General features: G+C 39.6%; 1 protein-coding gene across 1 annotated transcript in view; it reads right to left on the reverse strand.

Moving 5' to 3' along the window:
* The window catches only part of eif2b3 (eukaryotic translation initiation factor 2B, subunit 3 gamma), a 33,864-nt gene extending 28,935 nt beyond the window's left edge, over positions 1-4,929 (reverse strand). The window contains exons 1-3 of the mRNA XM_005912828.3: positions 4,611-4,929; positions 2,024-2,186; positions 303-457 (exon numbers count right to left, since the gene is read on the reverse strand). Coding sequence (XP_005912890.1) covers positions 303-457; positions 2,024-2,171 — 303 coding nt within the window. The 5' untranslated portion in view covers positions 2,172-2,186; positions 4,611-4,929. The remainder of the gene's footprint in view (positions 1-302; positions 458-2,023; positions 2,187-4,610) is intronic.
* Between the last annotated feature and the right edge of the window lie 21,538 nt (positions 4,930-26,467).

Consider the following 26,467-nt stretch of genomic DNA (forward strand, 5'->3'; position numbering starts at 1 on the left):
TTGTCTGCAAATACTAGCCCCGTAGTTGCAGAGTGATAATGAAACTGTGAAAAATATGATGGAAATGTAAGCTATTCACCTTCAAAGTAATGTATAAATGTTGTGCCTTATCACTGCAAACAAAACATTTTAAAAAGGTGCTCCGGACCCTTGTGACTGAGGCCTTTAGTGTAACCCTTTCATTAATTCAGTCTGATCTAATTCATACTTATTTTCCATACATAGCAAATAAAGGTCCAAGAGATTGAGATTAAATATGTCGCCCCCTCCCCCCCAAAAAACACCCACAAATACATACGCACCTTGATCTTTGGCTGGATGTGTCTGAGAGCATCAGCGGTACCCATGTCGCCATCTTCCTGGATAGAAACCACATCCAGTTTCATCTTCACATCCTTTATTTTAAGGTCTGTGCTCATCGCCTTCTGGACCTCTTTTGTAGTGATCACTATCACCTCTGAAAACACAGTTCACAAAAGTATCCCTTTGATTATCTTACCTTCATAAAAAAGGAGACAAGCCACAGCAGATGCTTACATGGCTATAATATGTTGTGAGCTTCAAATAAGCCACTTTTGTGTTTTTTATAAAGTTGGTAGGAACAGTACTAGACCACTTTACGAATCTAAAATGTTGTAGAATCAGTCTAGTTTAATTAGCCTTGTCTGCATTAAATGGTTTATACCGGGCATTTGCTCACTCTAGCTGTGTCAGCCTAGTAAAACCTAATTGCACAGATTTGGCTAGGAAAATGCACACTGTAAACTGCTGGCCACACAGAATGATTATGTATAGAAAGCAACTTTTATTTAACCTAGCACAGGCTTTTGTAATGAACAGCATATTGCCAAAAATAAATAAATAAATACTTTATAAGGTCAGGCTTTCTGAGCCCCACTGCATGCTGCTGCACAAGAGTCAGAAAACTTGACTGTAAAAAAAATAGTGAGGAAATGCACACCTGACATGCTGACAATGTCAAGTTGACAAGCTGATGGAAGTACAACTAAAACAGACCAGAGCAAAATCTGACTCAATGTAAAATATTTGTAATGGTGTTAACTGAGGATTTCAGTGCCAAACAAAAGCAAAACTTTCACTGACCTTAAAGAGAATAAAGAATTACAACTGGCTTCGCTTTTACATATTTAGAGTTTGAAAAGCATAACACATTTTAAAGTAACTTGTTGTTTCTTTTAGGTATTTTGAATGTTTTAACAATGGTGAAAAACATCTAACCAGTTTTAACTCCCCAGAATTTAGAGTCCAAGTAGTTGGTCAACAACTACTTGTGTAGGATAGATCTTGCTTAAAGTCTAGTATTGCATATTATTGCTTATCCCCCAAAACAGATAATTTATTAAACACACAGCTATAGTTTGCACTTCCCTGGATTCTGCCTGGCTTTAACACTCCAAATGATGAACCAGCAATGAAAGAAATATCATTTTTTAAGTCACAGTTGACATGATTGTAATCATAAAACCATTTTTATGACCTCCTCTGACATTCTCTCTTCATTATGTCACTGCACAAATAACTCTCTCCCTTTAAGAGTGCTCACAGTTTCTACATCAGTTTTTGTATCTGTAATTTAATCCTGACAGTACTAACATTAAAAAAAGGAGTCCTCAGTTATAATAGGAGGTGAAACTATTTTTCTTATAGGTCTGAGTTTCCACTTTTTGTTCCAGACTTTCCAAGTGGGCCACATAAACTTACTGGCAGGATTTTTGCTTCTTTACATTTTATGTGGAAACCAAGAATGACTTAGCCCTAACTTTAAGACTTCTCCCCCGCTACCACTTACACAAAGCTTACATGCAACAAATACAGTTGATGTGAGCTGTACGCTACAATATCAGACCTGATTTTATAACTTAAGATGACCTATAAAGCAACAAATATTTTCACATATTATGGACACCCAGACCTCTGAATAATATTTCTAATATTCAGTATCAGCTGAAATAATAGCTGAACCAAGAGATAAAGAAGCATTATATTTATTGCTAGCTCTCACCTTCAAATCCCACCTTCTCCAGAAGGTTAAGGGGATACCACATAAGTGGCTTGTTGCCAACAGGCAGCATAGCTTTGGGGGTGTTGTATGTCAGATCAGTCATACGAGAACCCCCACCCGCCGCCATCAGCACCGCTTGGAGCTCCATGTCTGCCGCAGATGGCTAAGAGAGGAGGGGACATTGTAACTGAAAACGTATAACATACAGTACTGACCACAGGTGTAGACTTAGTACTTCAACAAATTAATACAGCACTAAAATACTGTCGATAATATTTGTGTATAATACTCTGTAAAATAGTATATAAAAGCACAAAGTGTAAATTATGTTCATATTAGCAATAATGTGAGTTCCTAAATGTAAATGGACACCATGGGTAAATGGGCTATTGTACATCAGTTCAATATAGTTCATGCACAAGAGCACAAACAGATCCTTGTTAAAGAAGTAAGTCTTTTTATTACTTTAATTACTAGTTTTTAAATGCATTTAATGCTACTGTTATGTTCATTTTAAATAAAGTGTGTTCAATGTACACATATAACATACTGATGATGCTGTGTTCCTCAGCTATATACTCCAATCAGTCTTCCAAGTGACACTCTCTCTGCTCTACCCTGTTTACCTTATTCAAAAAGTCTTAGCTCACACCAGCCAAGATTGCAGGTGGCCAGTCTAACAGAAGGTTAACACAGACAGACAATCGATAATGCTCACATCCACATCTATCGTCATTTTACAAAAACCAATTAAGCTAACCCCATGAATATCTTCAGACTGTGGGAGGAACACAGAGAACATGAAAACTCCACACAGAGAGGCCCCAGCTGGCTAGCACACAGGAAGCTAATGACAGAAGGTTAGCAGTTTAGAGGCATTCCAGACCTGCTTCAGATGTTTAGTAGTTTGTGAAATTGCAATTTGTGGTCACGTGAACTGACACAAGTGACAAGCTCTCTATGATTCATTTACTCTCAAGCCTGTGTGACTGAACAGTGATGCTAGACGGATTTCATTTTACAAAGTCAGGACATTAATGTTAGGGATCAGTGGACTCCTACTCAAAAGACTGAAACTGTGAATTCCCTAAAATACTAGTATCATCATTATGATCATCAAGAACTGTGTTTTTCTGTCTTTCATGGTATTGGCTTGATGTCACTAATGAGATCTCGTTGCTGATGGATGAGCACAGGAGTTAGCTTCTAACATTTCTGAATGTCATGATCATGCTGGCAACTAGGGCAGTGCCACATCAAAACAACCACAATAATACCAGTATAAATTTCACACAATACAAAAATGTCTTATCGCAAGTTTCTTGCTATAGCAACGCCATGCATTTACATTCCCTAGTGCACACGACGACAATGGGACAAGACTAGGCATCTCTGAGAGTGAGAATCAATGACGGTTTATTATAAACAAAAACCATACTAATAAAATATCGTAGTTCCCACTAAAAGTGAAAACAACAAACATATTTCAGCACTTGGAGGAAATACACATGGCCACACATTGTACAACCAGGCTATAAAGTAGAAGATACAGTGCAAATGTAAACAAATGGCTCCACCGAGGACCACTAGCTGTTCTCTAAATGCCAGGGAGAACAAACAGTGGATGGAAATTACATATGTGGTTATATAGTGGAATAAGCAGGACTTTAAGCAGCTGGTTAAAAGGCTGTTGAACCAACATACAACATCCAAGAATGTAATGCTATGTAATCACTACTTCAGTATCGTGCTGGTACTTCTGGTAACCGAATAGATTCATACTTCAATCAGCATTATTGTTGGGTCTTTACCTTAAAATATAAAGCACCTTGAGGCAACTGTTGCTGAGATTTGATACTATATAAATAAAATTGAACTGAATTTAAATTAGTGTTTCATCAATGGAAAAGAAGAATGGAAAATACACTTTATTTACAGTGATGCTGATGCCTGCAAGCATCACTAAAATCTTGTTCAGAATTCTTTTCTATATCATCAGTAATACTGTTATTGCAAGTTTCACTGAAATACTGTGATTTGATTTTGAAGTTATACCGCCCAGCCCTACTGGCAGCACACAATCTGCTTCATTCACCTTCATACCAAGAGCATGCACAGCTTAATACTTGTTGAATAGACTCCTAGTGTCTTTTTCCCCCCCCAAGCATTCAGTGGTATCGACCTTCAACACTATGATACCAGTGCATCACCAACAAGTTTGCACAACTGTGCTTCATTGTATGTAAACAAAGATATCTGTGCTTTATTGTAACGTACCTATGGTTGAAAATGAGGAAAAAGAGGATGAATCTGCATATTGTGTTTATCATGATGAAATATGACATCTAAAATCACGCAGTTATTTGACTCCCACAGTCACAGCTTTCTTAGTCTCAGTACAGCGTGTGCTTCACACAGCGCCTGCTCTCCTGAACGTTTATATCCAACAGACATCATGTCATCGCTGTAGTAACCACTAGCGTCAAACTGGCATGTGTGCTCAGGACATACCCTGTTGACCGAGAGCACACCCATGCTTTAAGAATTAATTCAAAGCCGAAGCACTGAGATATAAAACTTTACCTACCTGTCAGAGTCCCTCCGAGCTGTTCGGCTGCCTGGAAATGACAGCGGTGCTAGACGCATGTAACTTGCCGTCAGTGTTGTTAGCACTCGGCTAAGGACTAGCAGCGAGCAGTAAACGATGCCGCTTTTTTAGAGATAGATTACAACCAACCGGACACGTTTCTGAAAACCGACAGGTAACTTAAATACAAGTAAATAACAGATATTAGATTTCTCGCCAAATAATTTAACAGTAATTACGCAAAAGACGCTAAGCAACTAGCATTTTAATGATGACACCTGCGTGCCTTTAGTGAAATACGTCCGTGCGGGAAACTACTTCCTCTGTAGTATGGTTCCGATCAGAGAATAGAAGAAAAACTAGACCATGATTGATCATAGACTAAAGTTTTTTACAGACAAGGGGAAAAGGAGGAATAGGTGTGGTTGAGAAGGACAGATCTGTTTAAAAAGAAAAAAAATCTTCACTCTGCTAGGGTATAATATCATCATGCTGGCAAGCTAAACTATGATTTATACTAAATTAATTTTACGAGTGATGATGATGATAATTGTTTTACATTATTAAACAGATAAAGAATATTCTTTTTTTTTTAAAGCTATGGTACAAGGAATTACAAATGTTCACACATTGTAAAAATGTGAGCAGATTAGCGGCCAGAAGCCAAACAGCAAAAGCTTAGAAAAATCCCAATTCACAGAGCTGAGACGTAACAGCAAATTGAGCTTGGGGAATGTGGCTCTGGTTTTGTTTGCTCTGGCCAGGAGATGAGCTTGACTGCTCGTTACTGCTTGCTCAAAGCCAGGCAAGCACGAGAAGGGTGGGAAGAAGGAGAGAAAAAGAAAACAACAAAGAGATGAAGAGGCCTGACTGCCTGTTGTTGCCCAAACACCATAATGCTGAAACTATTGAATGCAATTTCTCCACCGTGAATGGTGATTGCTGAAAAAGTGGGTGTCCAGCTGCATTTGCTGTCTGTGAAGCAGTGCAGAAGAGCCATGTAGACAAATAACAAAAGAACAAACTCTAAAATCAAACAATCCCATATGCTATTTATCTTATAAAACACACTTTAACGGACATATGATCATTTCTGTTTATCATCTTCACCTTCTCAAGCCTGCAAGGTGTTGTCAGAAGGCAGGTGGCATCTTTCTCAGTTCATATCAAGGAATCTGGGAAAAATTAGAGTGTATATATAAAGGTGTGTGTGCCACAAAAAAAGGCCACAGTAAAAGTCAAATAAAGACCACAAAGATTGCTTAACTCAGCTGGTTAACCACAGGGAACTGAAGTGTGTGAGACATTAGAGAACTTGGCTAGTTACAAGAAAAGCTCAAACAGCAAGAAAGCAAACATGTCTAAAAGGATATCAAACTTGGTTTTTGTTTGTTTGTTTGTTCTTGTAATAATAATAATAATAATAATAATAATAATAAAAATAATAATAATAATAATAATAAAAAACGGGGTTAGTATAGAAGTTTTTTGTTTGATGTCATCTGCACATTACTTGAGTTTTCCTGTATAGTGGATGTGAAATCCTTGTGATGGTGTTGTTCTCATAATAATGTTGTGTTGTAAAAGCTTTGGAATTTTGTGAGGAAACAAAAAAGTGTTTGTTTACATAAAACTCTCTTCTGGAATAAATGGTAAGTGTTTTAGTTTTTAATAGCAATAGATAACTTCTTGGCTAATGCTAACTGATTGCTCAGACAGTGTGATTGGCCAGTTGATGAGATGTGCATGTGTTGTATGCTAAGTTCTGTATTACTTAAAAATGTAATTAAGTACAAAGATTTTACATGGCTCAGCTTCTCTCCTCCTCCCCTCAGACATCAATGTTTCTTGCTTATGCTTTCCATACTTCCACATTCATATTCATGTTTCTTTATATTATTGCTTTTCAAGGTTATTAAAGATTTTAATCTCTCTATTTTTAATGCAGCTTTGACTGACTATAGAAAAAGGGAAGCTTTCAGAAAACTCTGGTTTGCTTGCAGAAAGGTTTCTAATAGGCTTTGTCATTATATACTGCCCTAAGGATATCCTTCCATACACATAGCGACAATGCTATTGAACAATCTCTCTCTTCATTTAGCATGTTCATTGTAAGGAGGAGCCCTACAGAGACACATTGTTTATCACAGTTTGACTTCTATGATATATGTGGGGAAAACGGGGGAGAAGAAAACAGAATTGAAAAATGAGACAAAGAGGAATCACATGTAAATTTAAAAAAATTCCCTGAGCGTATGTATTTTGCATATTTTCAAAAAACGCTTTATTTGTCAGAAATGAAGACATCCGACTGAGCGGTTAGGGGAAGACAAAATGAAAAAAGGTCCAAAACAGAATGCCACAACTCCGAGACAGAACCAGATGGGGATATGCATGCAAACAGACATGGAGACAGTCATGCAGGTCTAATCGTTGAGTGACTTGAAATGGAGCCCTAAGATTTCCTCTGATTTCCTCTCCCTCCTTGGCTCTGTTGCAGCATCTTGTAAATCATTCTCAGTTCACTGAAACAAGCCAGTTGGATTAGCTTGGTTTAGATCATAAACATTTGTAGCACAGACCACCCAGCGAGAGAACAGAGCCAAGGCGAGAGTCTGTGTGAGTGTACATGCATGGGTGTGTTTGTGTGTGTGTTTGAAGCCTCCCTCTGAGTTTAGAGGTGGGTACTGCAGAACATACAAAGTCACACATGCACACACACACACACACACACACACACACACACACACACACACACACACACACACACACACATACTGTGGTTTGTGTTTGCTCCACTTCCAGGGCCAGTGCTCTGTGGGGCCCTTACCACTGCTATGGAAACTAAAACCGGCACGTTCGCCCAGTCAGTGTCAGAGATGAACGCACATGCTCACAGTTCAAAGATTAAGATGTCTCACTGTGGCAGAGATGCAAAAACTGTTTTACATTCCTTCGGTGATGTGATTCGTTTTTTTCTTCTAATTTACTGTGAATACACTTTAGTTTATTGCATGCTAAAACCTCCCTCTTGTTATGAAATACTTCACAAGATCCATTGTCACTGTTTTATTGGACTGAAACCCAGAATGCAAATTTGTTCATCATCAGCCTCAAAACCAGCTGTGAAATGTTATATTTCAAACAACTGTGATATAAAGTGTGTTTTTTGGGGATTCGCAAATAAATGTCATTTTTTTTTCCACCTGACATTCAACAGTCTGCGTCACTAGACCTTTGAAATTCATTCCTTTTCACTTGAACACAGTTGGAGTAATTCTTTTCTTGTTTCTCTCTGCTTTCAGGAGGGATCTGAGAGCCAAGCTGGTGTCAGAACCAGGAAATATCTGGGTTGGGTTTTGAGAAGCCAGAGTGGGAGAAGCTGGACAACTCCCTGCTGCAGGGCGCTGGCACTTTTCTCTGTAAGATGCTGTTTGAGGGTCTCTATAACCCATCTGACTGTGTATGTTATCCATTTGCATCCCTCCCTGTTGAGCTACAATACTGGCAATTGTTGTCTATCGCTCGGCCACATTTTCCATTACTAGACTCCGTATTTACTCAATTATAAGACAATTCCTTTTTTCTGAAAATTACATCGAAAATAGTTGTGGTCTTCATGAATCTGAGGGTAAATGTTGGATCTTCGGTAACAGAGTACAGCAGCTTCAACTGTTAAAAGTGAAATGATTATATTTTTAAAAAGCGTGCTGCAAATGCAGAGGCTGTCATTATCAAGTTTGTAAAGGCCTTTCTCGATCGTCTCCGTGCGATAAAGGCTGTACAGGAAGACTGTTTTAAAGATCTACTAAGGTGGTAACAGAGGAAGATTAATATAGACTTATACAGGAAAAGTGCTAATGGAAGAGGGAGGATTTTGCAAGAAGAAAAGAGAGAGTTTGACCATATCATCTGAACTACAGCTCGCTTTCTGCATCTGTGTGTGTCTTTGCTTGGCCACGTTCTGTTTGATGGACTTTCTGGGAGGTCTGTTACCCACACAGGGCAAACATGAACAGACACACATGCACACACACCTTTATATATACACTCTATAGCAATAAAAACAAAAGTATATGGAACATTTTGTACCTTTTGTTTAGAGATCATTCATTCCAAATCAGTCTAATTGATACCTTTATATTGGGGATGAACACCAGATCATTACATTACTCTGCTGAACTGTGTTACGATAAGATAACCCTTATTAGTCCCACGCATGGGAAATTTGTTTTGTTATATATTATTTAAATGCAAAAACATGGATTTTTATAGACTACAGTATTATAACCAAAATGTGCAACAAACAGATGAACAATAATCACGCCATCATAAATTACAACTTACCCCCCCCCCCACAGTTTTCAAGTCCTAACTCTGTAACTATCCTAAAAAGCAAAAGCATAAATGTACAAAATTAATAAATCACTTTGCTGTTCTTTTGGAACATTTTGTGGGTAAGCGATGACTCAGCTATGGATTTAACTCTTTTTATGTATAAACCTGTCGCATTTTATGGACAACACACCCAAAATATTTGGTCATGTTTGATCTCTCTCGACCTGGTTGCCTTCCTGTTCAGCAGAAAAAAAGAGGACATACACACACACACACGCACACACACACACATGCGTGCACACCCACATGTATGCATCACGCACTTGCAAAAATCGTCTTTTCAACCGAAATAAATGTTTATAGCATTCCAAACATTTTGTGTGTGAGACAGTATGTGTGGTCCTGTCTGCACCTAGCGTGTGGTTTGAGGTTAAGGTGTTTGTCTGCTGGTGTTTGAGCACGCCAGTAATGTGTGTGTGTGTGTGTGTGTGTGTGTATGTGAGAGAGAGAGGATCAGAGAGACGTAGAAATGGAGAGCAAGAAACACTAGTGTTTGTGTTTGAAAATGGGAGCAAGGCAGAGAGAATTAAGGAAAAAAACACTGTCTGGGGTATTTTATTGTATCCATTAAATTACTGAATTCACTAAATTTACTAATTCACTAAATTGCTAATAAATGTAGCCATTAAAAAGCTACAATATAAGAGAGATACACTTAGTACTGGCCAAGACTTAAACAATATGAGTGCTTGTAAAGTCTAGTATTGTAGCAATGTCATACACAGGGATCAAGTTGCAAATTGACAAAATCAGTCATACACAAGAGCAATAAAGAAATGCTTTAATGTGATTAGTTGCAGTTGCCCACAGTTTTGCATTCATAAGTCTCAAATATTTTTCTTTGTCTAAGAAAAAGCAAATCAAAATGAACTTTAACAGGTTAAATGTTTGGCCTAAAGGTTTAATGAGCATTTACCTTTTTTTGTTAAATATGTCTCACGTCCTAAAAATGGCTGTCCTAGAACAGCACGGCGCGAAGACACTTCAATTCAGGTTCATTTATATAACATCAAATCACAGCAACAGTTACCTTAAGCCACTTTATACCACAGTGTAAAGACCCTACGATACTCTGGTGAAAGCCTGAACAATCAAGTGAGCTCCAACGTGCAAACACTTTGTACTGAGAAGTATAGTCCATTGTAGGAAGTTTCAAGTCCCCACCATGGCCTTAATGGGGCCACCATACAGGGAGTGCAGAATTATTAGGTATTTTGTCCACATCATCCTCTTCATGCATGTTGTCTTACTCTAAGCTGTATAGGCTCGAAAGCCTACTACCAATTAAGCATATTAGGTGATGTGCATCTCTGTAATGAGAAGGGGTGTGGTCTAATGACATCAACACCCTATATCAGGTGTGCATAATTATTAGGCAACGTCCTTTCCTTTGGCAAAATGGGTCAAAAGAAGGACTTGACAGGCTCAGAAAAGTCAAAAATAGTGAGATATCTTGCAGAGGGATGCAGCAGTCTCAAAATTGCAAAGCTTCTGAAGCGTGATCATCGAACAATCAAGCGTTTCATTCAAAATAGTCAACAGGGTCGCAAGAAGCGTGTGGAAAAACCAAGGCGCAAAATAACTGCCCATGAACTGAGAAAAGTCAAGCGTGCAGCTGCCAAGATGCCACTTGCCACCAGTTTGGCCATATTTCAGAGCTGCAACATCACTGGAGTGCCCAAAAGCACAAGGTGTGCAATACTCAGAGACATGGCCAAGGTAAGAAAGGCTGAAAGACGACCACCACTGAACAAGACACACAAGCTGAAACGTCAAGACTGGGCCAAGAAATATCTCAAGACTGGTTTTTCTAAGGTTTTATGGACTGATGAAATGAGAGTGAGTCTTGATGGGCCAGATGGATGGGCCCGTGGCTGGATTGGTAAAGGGCAGAGAGCTCCAGTCCGACTCAGACGCCAGCAAGGTGGAGGTGGAGTACTGGTTTGGGCTGGTATCATCAAAGATGAGCTTGTGGGGCCTTTTCGGGTTGAGGATGGAGTCAAGCTCAACTCCCAGTCCTACTGCCAGTTTCTGGAAGACACCTTCTTCAAGCAGTGGTACAGGAAGAAGTCTGCATCCTTCAAGAAAAACATGATTTTCATGCAGGACAATGCTCCATCACACGCGTCCAAGTACTCCACAGCGTGGCTGGCAAGAAAGGGTATAAAAGAAGAAAAACTAATGACATGGCCCCTTGTTCACCTGATCTGAACCCCATTGAGAACCTGTGGTCCATCATCAAATGTGAGATTTACAAGGAGGGAAAACAGTACACCTCTCTGAACAGTGTCTGGGAGGCTGTGGTTGCTGCTGCACGCAATGTTGATGGTGAACAGATCAAAACACTGACAGAATCCATGGATGGCAGGCTTTTGAGTGTCCTTGCAAAGAAAGGTGGCTATATTGGTCGCTGATTTGTTTTTGTTTTGTTTTTGAATGTCAGAAATGTATATTTGTGAATGTGGAGATGTTATATTGGTTTCACTGGTAAAAATAAATAATTGAAATGGGTATATATTTGTTTTTTGTTAAGTTGCCTAATAATTATGCACAGTAATAGTCACCTGCACACACAGATATCCCCCTAAAATAGCTAAAACTAAAAACAAACTAAAAACTACTTCCAAAAACATTCAGCTTTGATATTAATGAGTTTTTTGGGTTCATTGAGAACATGGTTGTTGTTCAATAATAAAATTATTCCTCAAAAATACAACTTGCCTAATAATTCTGCACTCCCTGTATACTGTAAACAAAGGTGGACATTGCTTTGCCATCTGAAAAGTTAAGCAATGCAGAAGAGTGTTAAAGGTTTGCTTTGTTTCTCGTGACCAGTACTCATATGACTGAGGTGGCTGTAGCTCAGGAACAGTAGGTCGTGTACCAATCAAAAGGTTAGTAGATCAGTTCCTAGTGCTTCCTGTCCATGTGTTGGAGTATTCTTGGGCAAGCTATGATGCTTTCATAGGACTGTGTGTGTGATATGTTAGATAAGTATTAACGTCCAGCTAAAAGCAGTGCGTGTAATTGGGTGATTGGGACTTGTAGTAGAAAGCCCCTTTGAGTGCTCAAAAGTGAGTATATATATATCTATATATATATATATATATCTATATCTATATCTATATATATATATCTATATATATCTAATTAATATACTATATTACACACAACACCAGAACAACCACAACAGACCAGCTGACTATATATATATAATATATATATATATATAGATATATATATATCGATATATAGATATATATATATATATATATATATATATATATATATACAAGTACCATAAAGAAGTTGGATTGCGTAGAAAACAAACTATCAGCTTAATTGATTTGTAACCTTACCATAAGTTTTTTGTGATGAGATCTTGGTCTCCATATGCTACTTTCAGCTCCTCCGATGTCAATACAGCACGTTTGATTTGGTAGAGTTTTATGCCTGATACCCTTCCTGACACAACCCCAAAGTGGGATTTGTGTCTGATTGGAACTCACCAGCAACCACTAGCCTATGGAGCCATAGATTATAGTCTCCATAGGAAGTTTCTTAATAGAGCATGATGTTATTTTAATAAATGATGGTCATACTTTGTCTACAATGTTCAGTAAAGCTGGGTGTGTTTTAGAGTGTGGCAACATTGTGACTGAAAAGTCACTACAGTATGGGCACAAAGTTTCTAACCAAAATGGGAGTCCACAAACCAATGAGTGACATCACAGTAGCTCCGTCTTTTTTATGTAAGTTATTTGATCTAACCACTGAAGGAGAGACACACAGCTGGGGGTGATTGGTTTTGCAGTGACGCTCATTTGCTTCACAACAACAGTCCCCTCAAGGTGCTTTGTATTGTAAGACCCTGCAGTAATAAAGAGAAAACCCCAACAATCAGATCCTCTTTGAGCAAGCACCTGGCGACAGTGGAAAGGAAAAACTCCCTTTTAACAGGAAGAAATGTCCAGAACAGCCAGGCTCAGGGAGGGGAGGCCATGTGCCTTGACCAGTTGTGGCTAGAGACAGGACAAAAGACGTGCTTGGAAGGCAGCCAGAAATAAATATTTAGAAAAGAGTAAACGTGGAGAGGTGTATAAACACATAGCGAGTGAAAAAGGTGAACCTAATCTTGAAAATAGAGACGGTGTCTGCCTCCCAAATCCAAACTGGGGCCTGGTTTCACAGAAGAGGGGCCTGAAAGCTGAAGGCTCTGCCTGAGCCACAACTAAGTAAGCCCGCAGTCTGAGACCGAAGTGCTCTATTGGGGTGACACGGTACTAGGGGGTCTTTAGGATAAGATGGGGTCTGATTATTTGAGATCTTGAATGTGAGGATTTTAAATGTGATTCTTGATTTAAGACAGAGTCAGTGAAGAGAAGCCAATATAGGAGAAATATGCTCTCTCTTTCATGTCCCCGTCAGTACTCTAACTGCAGCATCTTAGATCAATTGAAGGCTTTTCAAAGAGTTTTTAGGACACCATGATAATAATGAATTACAATAGTCCAACCCAGAAGTAATAAATGCACGAATAAGTTTTTCAGCATCAGTCTGAGACAGAATGTTTCTAATTTTGGAAATATTGCACAAATGCAAGAAAGCAGCCCTGCATATTTGTTTCATTTGCACACTGACGGGCATACCCTGCCAATGGATTCACAGCCTATGGACTGAAGAATGTGCAATGTGTGACCATTTTTACAGTCTCATTCTGTAAAACAGTAGTAATGCCATAATAGCACACCATGCCTCTCTGGCAGTTTACAAATGTCTGTTAACTCCCCAAACAACTGTTACACCAGGCACTATAAAATACATGGAAACAGTTGTTTGCATTTAGAGACCATTATACAAGTAAATAGAGCAAAAACACATAGATGTGGGTATTTTCACACATACAAAGGACCACACACACAAATATCGCTGAAAGGGCAAATGAGTGCTGATATAAATGATACTACTGGTACCACTGGACACATCATTACCTATACTTGTTTTTATAGGTGACTAAATGAAGCCTTTGATGGTACGCTGTCTGGTTTTTGTGTTTTTCAACCCGATTTGCATCAAGTAACGCGGGAGCATGTTGGTATTCAGCTGTTTCCAGCACACTTAGTGTCAGTGCCAGTAATGAACTGTAATCTTGAGTCTTTCCTCTTTTATGTGATGGTTATCTTTGGCTCTTTCTGTTTTTTAGCACTCCAGATGCACGGCTTTATGTGTCTCTCAGAGTTTGATCCACCACTTGAGTTGGAGCAGATATATCTGAAGAGCTTGTTTTCACAGTTCCTAGAGGATTAATCATAATAGTCATCCCTCTAGTGCCACCATGAAGTTGGTGTCATTACTTCTGAAATGTAAAATCCTTATTATCCATTTTAAATATAGAGATTTATTGAAGAACTTCACTACATCCAGGATGTCTAAATATCCATAGCACTAAAATGTATTTTGCCAATAACAGTGCCAATTTATTTGTCCAGTGTGGACAAATAAATTGTAACTTTAAATGACTGCCCATATGTGTGTGCTCAAGGATAACTAGTGTTTGCATGGATTAGCCCACACACAAGGCCATATAACTGTATGGGTGTATGTGCATGATACAGACAGTGGGAGATTGAAGGAGGAAGGAACAGCAATCCTGCAATTCTGCACGGGAGGCTGTGTATCATTTCAGGGCTTTCTGTATCAAAAAAATAGTGCACATGCCTGCTCACACACACACACACACACACACACACACACACACACACACACACACACACACACACACACACACACACACACTCACACACACAGAGATAGGTAAAAGCATCTGCTCCAGATGTTTAGAGTATTTTGTTTCAGTGAAGGTATTGCAGCCTCACATCGGAGAGGAGATAAATCACAGTGCTGGACAGCAGCGAAGACACTTTTAGAGGCATTTCTAAACCCACCGCATTCACTTGGTTCCCATTTGGCAATATTCGCAGATGCCATTTGGAATGACACTCACACACAGACAGCGGCAGTACACAAGGCCGATTATTTTCAACGCTACGCGTAAAACTTTACTTTCAGTTGTGAGGGAAAGTATAAAATGGAAATGTTGCACCAAATAAAGGCTCTACTGCCATTTATAGACTCAAAATTACATTCCTATCACTCTGACGTGATGTAACGAAACAGATACGCTTCTGTGCATCCTTAAGTGGATCAGACCGTCCAGCATCGCGAGGGACTCATCAAGAGCCAGTGTTTTTCTTCCTCTGTTGGATAATAGTTTATGAGACACCAGCTGAGCAGCCTCAGACCTTCTCTGATGTGGGGAGGGATTCAAACTCACCACTGTGGTTTTGTGAATGACAGCCGTTTCCTGATCTTGACCCCTAATGTAGTTGTTTCCTCTCCACTCTTGATGTGCAGCCTTTATATTCAGCCGTGGTCTCATCAATCATGGGTTCAGATGTTTAGTCACACACAAACCCTTTCACACACAAATACACAATCCACAAACTGAGAGGACCTTACATTCATTTAGATTCATTTATAAATATCTATTGATTTCAAATCCACATATGTGACTATGGTGTTCACAACATGATTAAATGCTAGCACACAAATATATTCATAAATGTTTATTTTAAATAAGTTGTCGTAGGCCTATACTAACTACCAATAAGTGATCCAGTCTGTTAACAGAGATAGCCAGTTACATTTAGAGCTCATAACTGATCCTCAACTTATAAATTGTCAATTAAAAAAAAATTAATACATGTAATTGCTACATTTTTGATTGCTCTATCATTCTCATTGAACTCACTGGATGTGTTTTATATAAACAGCTTTCAGGGAAGATTCTATTAAATAAGGAATGATTAAGTCTTTAGATCTCTCTTAAAACTGTGGACATAAAATGCTGCTGCAGGCTTTCTTCTTCCACTAGAGCCAGGGAATGACCTCCATCTGTTGGTCGGAAGCAAGTATTGCCATAAAAATTAAAAAAAGAACGTCACTGTGTTTGCACCTGACATGAAGGAAACTGGGGCAACTTGATGGCCTTAAACTGTCACATTATGACTTTCTGTAATTTACATAAGATTAAATGTTATAATAATATTACATTGGCCAATAGAAAGTTAACTTTATCTTAATTCTAGCCAGGCATTTCAACCAGCATCTGATCAATGAAACATGACAGCTGCTACCTTCTCAGATGAAGCAGTGATGCATCTCCACCAGAAAGAAGAAAGCTTAATTCTAGATCAAGAACTGAGAGCATCAGTGTTTCCTGTTCATTCACAGCTATCAATGTACTGAACTGACTCTAAACTCTAAACAAAGCAAATTCAAATAATTTCTTCTTTGCTGCATTACAATATATAAGTCAATAAAACAAATTAAAATCTCCTCTGTTTAAAACTGACTTCAATCATTTTGCATCATAAATTTCCTCAAAGCATTTCATTCAGACTCAGGTTGAATTGATCTGCTGTACTTAAAAGAAAACCCCTGTTTGATTATTACAAGTGTGTTTTCTGCTCTGAGGGGGATTTTCTCTGGACATGATGTGACTGACCTTGTTGCTTTCAATCTATTCACAGTCATGCCTTGCTTCACTGGTGGATGTCACAGTGTCACCCACAGGGATGAGGGAGCTCATAGACACACACAAACACATGCGCATACACGCACGCACAAAGACGCACAGCACATCACAGCATCCTCACATCGATCCCTGGCAAAGCCAGAGCGATGCAACTGCTACTCCATTGTCAGACCCCTTAACTCCCTCCTTCCTGCTCCCACTCTTTCTCCTCGCCACCCCAGTCTCTACCCCAATCCCTGCTAGCAGGCCCCACTCTTTTCTCCTGGTTGCCATGGAGATGGCTAACAAAGCCATCACTTTTACCAATTTCCTCAGAGACAGGTGCTGGCACAATGACTGCTTCCTTGCCGACTGAAAGGGGAAGGGGCAAGAGGGGTCCATGGGAACTCCAGGCGGACACTCTGAGGGCTGTCCAAGTGTCCTCCTCCCCGGGCCCAACCGAGAAAAGAAGGCTAATTTGTTGTCCCTGTTTTCCCAGGGAGGGGGGATGCAGGAGAAAGGAGGAGTGGGGAAAGAGGCTGGGGGTGGAAGGAGGGCAAGTGGGTAAGAGAGAATGAGGCAGAGAGAGACAGTGAGTGTATATGCAAAGGGGTGTCCACCAGTTTTCAAAACAGACCGCCTAATATCAGTCTCCTCTCGCTTTCTCTTGCCAATGGGTGGAAAGGTCCTCCTTTCTCCCCTTGTTCCTTCATCTCCCCTCACTTCTCCTATTCTCCTGTTACAACTCTTTGGGCCCAGAAACAATGGCGAGTCATGGCATCATGACTGCAAGATGTTTCAATTTAGCTTTCAGCAAGCGTTCACTTCCTTCTTTGTGTGGTGCTCTGTGTGTGTCTGTATCTGGTTTTGAATGTTTAGTGCAATAAAGTTAGATATTTCTTTTTTTTTTTTTCTTCAACTTTGTGCAACATTTTTTGCAAATATCAGTTTCTTTAAAAACAATCTTTGCGCATTGCAGGATATTCTATCGTTGTTTTGTTGAAGTCATTGTTTACTGGTCTCTTCACAGCCTGGCTGACTCCTCTGAAAGAGGGGCTGTCTGTTGGAGCAGGCGCAAAGTATTTATTGCCCCTCTAAGAAGACAAGCCATAAGCTTTCAATTTGAGTGAGGTGTATGTTTGTGTGTACATGTGTGTCTGCTTATGAAGTTGTGTGCATGCATGTGTGGTAGCGCTCGTTTGAATAGACCATGCAAACGGTTTTGTTAGTAGCACAAAACTTTCAGAGGCAGCATGTAAAGCACTTAGGTTCTGTAAAGGACACGGCATTCAGCTGCAAAAGACCCTAACGGTCATTGTATTGGCCTGTGTGTGTGTGTGTGTGTGTGTGTGTGTGTGTGTGTGTGTGTGTGTTGTGTGTGTGTGTGTGTGTGTGTGTGTGTGTGTGTGTGTGTGTGTGTGTGTGGGCGGGTTTTAGAGAGAGAGTAAAAGCATCAGAAAATTAAATTTTCATTCTGGGCAAATAAGTGGTGGTATGCTTCTAATTATTCTGTTAATAGTGTGGTAGTAGCTTGTTTCACAATAGTGATTTCTTTTTTTAATTGAATAGAGGGAAATAAAACAAAATTGTTAAATACATGAATGAAACAAAACAGTGTCTTTGTTTCTTGATAAATCCCATTCATTTACCTTTTAGGAACTGTTGCCCATACAGAACTGTATAGGTCCTGGTTTACCCGTCATTTCTTTACATTTTGTTAGGAAAATGAGAAATAGATGCAGTGATTTATTGGAACTTGATAACACAAGTGGAAATGCAATATATAAAGTAAAACAGAGTTTGTACAGTTGTAATGAGCTTGAATATCAGTATTTGGTGTGACTGCCTTTATTCTTCTGCATAGTCAATGCGCTCTTTGGAAACCTTTCATGTTATTTCTTTTACCACGCTTTTGGAACCGTTCTCCAGGCTTCTTTAAGGACATTCAAAACTCGTCTTTGGGGCAAAACAGCAGCTCCTGGTAGACAGAACAGTCGCCTGAGACTGCAAGACCAGACTGACCAACCTGTGCACTGCCTAGACAGGACTGACTACAAGAAGGCCTATGACACAATGTCCCACACCTGGATCCTGGAATGACTTGAACTGTACAAGATAAACACGACTCTAATAGCCTTCATCAGAAACACAATGGGGATGTGGCAAACACCACTAGAGGCCAACTTCAAGCCGATAGCACAAGTCGCAGTCGAGTGCGGGATCTACCGAGGAGATGCTCTGTCCCCACTGCTATTCTGCCCAGGCTCGAACCCCCTCAGTAAGATCATTGACAAAACTGGCTATGGATACTGACTACTGAATGAAGCAATCATCAGCCACCTCCTCTACATGGATGACATCAAGCTGTATGCCTGGAGTGAACAAGACATTGATTCACTGATCCACACCACCAGGATCTACAGCAATGACATCGGAATGTCATTCGGACTGGAGAAGTGTAGTTGGATGGTAACGAAGAGAGGGAAAGTAGTCAGAACTAAGGGGATCACGCTACCATAAGGCAACATTGCATACATTAAGGGCCGCTACAAGTACCTGGTGATCCCACAGGTCAAGGGAACCATGAAGAGGCTGCTACGAAACCACAACCACCAAGTACCTGCAGAGGATCAGGAAAATCCTAAGGAGTCAGCTAAATGGCAAACAAAATCTGGGCTATCAACACCCATGCCCTGCCAATGATCAGGTACCCTGCTGGGATAATAAGCTGGCCAAAGGAGGAGATAGAAGCCACTGACATCAAGACAAGAAAGCTCCCTATCATGCATGACGGGTTTCACCCTAAATCCAGCACCTTGAGACTGTACGCTAAGCAAAAGGAAGGAGGCCGGGGACTAGTGAGCGTCAATACCACAGTCCAGGATGAGACAAAAAACTCCATCAGTACATCAGGAAGGTGGCCACAACCAACTGTGCACTTAGTGAATACCTCAGGCAGCAGAAACCCAAGACAGAAGAGGTGCAAGGAAAAGAATCATCATGAAAGGACAGGCCCCTGCACAGTATGTACCACCAGCAGATAGAGGAAGTGACTGACATCCAGAAATCATACCAGTGGCTGGACAAAGCTGGACTGAAAGAAAGCACACAGAGGAACTAATCATGGCAGGACAGGAACAAGTTGTAAGTACAAGACCCATAGAGGCTGGGATTTATTACACCAGGCAAGACCCCAGGTGCAGGCTGTGTAAAGATGCCCCTGAGCCAATCAAGCACATAACAGCAGAGTGCAAGATGCTAGCAGGCCAATACATGGTGCGCCATAACCCAGTGGCCGGCATAGTATACACAAAAATCTGCAACATCAAGAAGGAACACAGGAAGCTGGAAAAGTACCAAGGGCTCAGAGAAGAACTCTGGGTGAAGGTAACATTGGTACCAGTGGTAATCTTTCTTGTAGACTAAGTTTAAGAAATGGGAACAAATTGTTGTTGTTTTTTTTAACAAGTAAAAAAGTGCTTAAAGATAGAATTTAGAAAGGATTCTTTGCTAGGTTGTCTGTCATGTGTAGACACATCATTGGGTCATCCCTTGAGTCAGGTGCCTGTTTATGGTGGCATTATTCTTCGATCACTATTAAGCTTAAGAAACAAAAACAAACACACAAACAAACATCCTTACTCTGAAAATGTTCAGGTACAATGGCCGGACTAAAAATTAGTGAAAAAGCAGCCAGTGTCCAAAAGAAAACTTTGAAAGCCTGGAGAACTGTTGCTCATGACCAGTTAAAAACATACAAACCTCATAATATCTTATTCAACTATGTTTGGACTGTCCTGTCCTTCTACCAGTGGGGGTCACCAAAGTCAGAAATTTTCAGATCCTACACAAAGTGGTCTGAGTCTTATTATTTTAAACATTTTCCTTCTTATTTCCTAACAGTTCACATCTGTGAAGCTCTTTTACATGTTGTTCAAATATATTTATATGTAATTCAGGTTTATAGGTGACTAAAGCTGTCAATACATCCTCAGTAACAAAAGATGAATGGAAAAATTCACTACGTGACGTTTGTACAGGGTCCCATGAAGTTTACATCTTTGGTGGGATCACATCATCTGACCTCCAGGACGTTTCTCAGCTGTCAGGAAAATCCTCACATGTCACACCCAGACATATATTTAGCATTGGTTCATTATGTTTGCCAGGGAATGAGGAGTGAAACACAGCACAGCAGAGGTAAACAAGGCTTTGAAAGATGAGTTAAACATTAGCCACAATTTCCATAACAGAGACTACCCAAACCTCTGTCCTTCAAGTTTCATTCAGTAAAATAACTTCATGTATCAACGTAAGGTGTGCAAGAAAACAAATCATCACTGTACGGTTAAAAAGAATGTTTTAAGATGTTATTTAAAGATATGACACTGAGTTGGTTTTGCAGAGTTCCCCGGGTACTTACAGGGTAGTAGGCTGAATGTACCCTGTCCCATTATTAAACAGTGGAACATTCATGATTTCGTGCCTCACTTTACCTCCTGTTTCAAAGAGCTGCTTGTTGGCACGGCTCTGTCATTTAATAACATTTCACATAGTTCAAATACTCGTGTCATAAATCTCTTGAGCTATAACTTCCCCCGTAGGGTCATCGGCGGGGAAAGTGGCATTGATACTGTTACAACACATGCCTTACTGACATGCCTCTTCCTCTGTGCAGCTCATAGTTACTGTTGCCACAATATCACAATATCAATTCATGACAAGAAAAATTCAATAATACAAGAGCTATTTCTCATAGCTCCCATCTCTGCAGGACCTGTACACCTCCAGGACACTGCGGCGTGCAGCTCGGATCTCAGCTGACCCTTCTCACCCTGGACACAGTCTGTTTGACCTGCTCCCCTCAGGCAGGAGGCTCCGGTCCATTCGCACCAGAACCTCTCGCCATAAGAACAGTTTCTTCCCCTCTGCTGTTGGACACATGAACAATAACCATATGACTGTTCCCACCACTAACACATGACCCTACGCTGTGTCACTGCATCATTCCATGTTTGGCACTGATCACCACCTGCACTCATGTATATATCATGTATATATCTATCCACTTAGCACTTTTAATTCTTATTCTTATTTTTATATTTTTATGACTGTATGTTGCACTGAAGCACCGCAGCAATTTCCTAATGTTGTAAACCTGCTCAACATCTGGCAATAAACCCTTTCTGATTCTGATTCTGATTCATGTATGGAGGAAACAAAATAACATTTTATGTTGTAAAGTAAAATAAGTGAAATCCTTCCATCAATTTTACTAAGAATACAAAAGCCTAGAGCGGGGATGTCAAAGTCATTTTACTTTGATGTTAAGTTGGCTGGAGGAGTACACATTTAATCCCTGAGATATCTTAACATTAGAAAATGAATTTCAGCAGTATGTCTCAATGTTTCTACATGATAAAGAAATGTTGCTAGGCTGACATTTTGGGCTTAAAATGTAAAATTACAGACAAAGTTCTGGTAGCTCATTGCCTAGAGCTACCTGTAATTATAAAACAGAAATGTTAGTCACAGAAAATATATATTTTTTCCTTTGACTGTGAAGCCACTGGAAAAAACAGAAATTTCTACACTAGACAGTAAAAAAACCTGCAACAATTCTGTCATTTAATTGTGTATCTATTACTTAATTACTTTGGTGCTGTATAAATGAGTATGGTGGATGCCTTTATCAATAGGAAATTCTGTAAAACATGAAAATACAGTTAAAAATCCAAAATTTACGCCATCCTTCAATTGTTCCCAAGCCAGCCATTGGAGTACATTGGATTCTCTGCGCCTCTTGTTTGACACTCCTGGACTGGATGGAGCATATCATAGCCGATATTTGGTGAGAGGTGGAGTACATGTACTCCAGGGTCGCCCATCTATTACAGGGCGAACACAGAGACACAGACGAGCAATTATTTGTGCCCACACTGACTCATATGACCATTTTGAATCACCACTTATCTAACATCTTTGGACTGTGGGAGGAAACCAGACCACTGGGAAGAAAAACAAATCAAAGAAACCATGAAGGAGCCACACACATGCAATCTCCAAACAGAAGGACCCCCAAACACAATTCACAATTCATACTTATGACAAAAATTTGAGATAAACCAAATTTTTGTCATAAGTTTAAGTCAGTGGCACTCAAGTGACCTTGGTTATGTCTGAAATAAAAAATGAAGAAAATCATTTTTACAGTTTTATATAGTCGTGTTTATGCGTGTTTGTGTGTGTCCAGCAGATGGCAGTAAAACAAAACAGGATTGATATTCCCCTTTTTGCTTCATAGAAACTCCTTGTATCCTGACAGCATTAAAATAATAATTAAAATAATATTAATGATCAGGCAGAGTCCACTGTGCAGTCAGAGATTGGAAATAAAGCTATTTCTCCGGGTCAATTGTTGCTGATGGAAACATGTTAAAAATAGGAGCTGCATACTACTTTATGTTCAGTCTACAGTCTTGATTTGCCCATGATAAACTCTGATGTGGATCTCAGTTTGCAAAATGCTTCACAGCAGGTAATCACAAAGGAAACCAACGGATATAAACATCTGTTTTAAAAGGAAGAGCTGCAGGCCTTTTCTATTCATCATGTAATTGTTGCCTGCCCAAGGCCATCATTTTTTTCTTTTTAACCATTAGGGGGAAGCATTGTTCAAGCTATTAGCCGGTTAGTACAAGTATCTTTTGTGAGTGCAGCTGTGCTGCTTGATTGACCCCTACCATCCATCTCCTCAAGTCTGTTTCACTCTTGCCTCTGTTGAACTGTAAAAGGATCTGTTTATTAGCTTCCCGAATGAGCACAGTGAGCCGACAAAGAGACAATACAATATTGGATTTGTGATCATTAATACTCATGTGATTCTTTTGGCTGGTTTACAGCCTCTGCTTCTCTGTAGCTCTTTTCCAAAAGGGTGTTTTATTTACTCCCATGATCCAGAATCTAAAAGGACCAAACAGAAACACCTGGACCATCGATTGTTAGAAGAAACACTAAAAGATGTATCCCACAACACCAGGTATTATGTCATCCTCTGCACATTCTCTTCATGTCTTTTAATGAGAGTCTAATGAACATTGTAAGTGCAGCTGGCCTATATAGACTGTTTTCCTTGCATGGGTAATCACTCTGGGAAATTATTATTCGGCAGCTTACCGTTTAGACTAGCTGACCTAACAAACAGCAAAAGCGTGCACTTGCAGATAAAGCTTCTACCTCACACAGTCACTGATGGTGAAATATTTAAAAAAAAAAATTTAAATTACATTTAGATGTTAGATACGAGATGTATGAAGATGTGTATTTAGTAAGTAAATCAAAAATAGATATAGTAGAAAACCTAATACAGGCACACTTGTATGTACAAACTGTGAGAAAAGCAGATCACGTAAACAAATATCAGCCTTCACACAGTAAGATTAATTATTGTACGTCAGCTGCAAATTTCATCCCCTTCTTTTTTTAAAGATTACAGCTTGGTGAACATTTAGTGAGCAGCAAACACAGAACTGTTTGCTTGAATCATTAGCGTAATAACCCCTCTACCTTCTTTGCTCTGTCCATCCAAAGTGATTCATAGATGCAGACACTGCAAAGCTGAAATAGCAGCATTCAGTCCCTCACCCACTCTGTAGATTATCTGGCTGTTCCCTTGCAGGAAAAGGCACAAGTAGATTTAACATGGATAAACAAACACTCTGTCCTAGCTGATAGGGTATGTGAAATGTGCAAATAATCTGTCTCAAATTTTTTTTTTTAAATGATCAGATTCCCTCCCTGTTTTATAAATATCAACGCAGCGTCAACATAATACTGGGTTTTGGTCTGTTGGAACATTACAATGCCTGAAGTCAGGAATGAGAGCACTTCTATTTGTGGTAAATTGGCAGTTTGGTGAAGTCCAGATGCGTTTAGGCCTGCAGACTGAGCTGCTGACTTACTGTGACGTGATGTAATCCGTGATGCTTTAGCCTGTGCCCGACCCCTTTAATGCGCACATTTGTGTGGCAAATTCATCTTTTTCCTTTTAGCTTTTAATCTATTCATATCCTGCGTCAATGTCCTACTTTTAGTTGTGCATTGTTCTATTCCGGTATTGTACAAAGAAGACAAGTGATACACACACATACACAGACAAGTAGGCAACCTACGGCACAAAGACTAAAAGCTGCGGATGTGTCAGGGGAAAAAGGAGAAGGGATAACTTGGTTTATTTCTTCTTTCATTTTCTTGACATAAACAAGCACACAGGTGTTTTCGGATTATCAATACATAACTTTTACCTTTTTAAAAGAAAAGTCAACAGTGATTTTTTTTCTGTTTGATATAATATTGAGATTGGGGCACAGACACTGCAACAAACTGTTGTAAAAATACACATTTTGCACATTAGATACTCTTCTTTATGCTGGGAATGCTTATGGATTGAGATACAATTTATTACCAGCAGTCTATTATACAAACTTACAGTTAATATGAGCCTGGTTTTCATTCTGTATCCCCTTCCTCCAGTTTGATTAGCTCTGCCCATCTCCAACTGGCATGTGCACTAGCATGGCTGTGCTTCTCAATCATTATGCACACCTGAGCATCATCTCCTCATCAAGACTGCTGCATTTAAACCCTCAGTCTTTAGGCCATTGTCTGCCAGATCGTTCAGTGTTCTGCATGCTACGCTTGTGTTGGACAAACATTAGGTGTTTGTTTACGCCTTTACTTTGGGAAGTATTTGTTAATGGGTCATATAAACCATTAAAGAATGAGCCAGCTAATCTTGATTCTCTTGTCTCTCTAGCTGTAAAATTAGACAATCGGTTGCATGAGTGACGTAGAGAATGGTTGGCGCTGATGCAGTCTCAATCCAACACTCATGCTTTACATCATTTCAGGTGAGGGGAGAGTTTGTACTGTTGTCAGCTGGGACACTTCTTGGCTATCTTTCCATCTCAGCCAAAAGACCAGGCTAACTAATAGAACAAGGGTTACTGGTGGGCCCTAAAATCCCCATTCAAGCTATTCCGTTACCAGAAATTCACATTAATGGTCTTAGCTTAGCTTCCAATACTGAAGCCAGCTTTTTGGATAAAAAATTAAATGAGGAAAGTATTCCTTTAGAGCTATTAAATTGAAGAGCCGTTTGTCTTACTGGTTATGTCTTGGTTGAGGTTGCTCATTATAATGTTCATGTTACCCTGGTAACAACCATAATACCATAACTTTATTGAACTTGTCAGCAAAAGGAAAGCTTTTCCTCTACCTCCTCATATGTCATATAACTATGGTATTAACCTCCTGATAGGGGAGGTGGTGATCACAAATGATTGCCACTTGCAATGATTACAACTCAGCTTTGGATTTTCTGAAAGATGCTGCTGTCATTCTTTGACCTGAGGAATGCCTAACACATCGTCAGCATCAGAAAAAGGATGAGTTATTGTCAGTTCAAAATGCAATTGGATGAATGGAGATGGACTAAAAAAAATCTTTCCTATATTCAAATCCTGATCAGACTCACTGGTTCTTGTTCTTCAGTCACTTCGGCTTCACTGAAGCCAAGAACATCAGGCCAGAGGCCTCTTCCTGCCAATACACTTTTGAGGAGATGACTTCTGATCCTAAACCCATTCTGCCTCCTTCCTGCTTTTTGCTATTCCTGTCATCCGATGAGCACATTTCCTGGACTCTGGTTCATTCAACTCTATTGCATATGACCAACCAATACAGCAAATGAAACGCCACATCAGCGCTCCAGGTCACAAAGTCTGGAGCACAAAAATATTCCTTTGAAGATTTGTAAAATTTAAATATATAACTTATTCGTATTTTATAGCTTATAGTGACTCTCTATTGTGATTTCAGATTA

Source organism: Haplochromis burtoni, unplaced genomic scaffold, assembly GCF_018398535.1.
Source record: "Haplochromis burtoni strain Fernald_Lab_line unplaced genomic scaffold, NCSU_Asbu1 Contig_3, whole genome shotgun sequence".
NCBI classification, from domain to species: Eukaryota; Metazoa; Chordata; class Actinopteri; order Cichliformes; family Cichlidae; genus Haplochromis; species Haplochromis burtoni.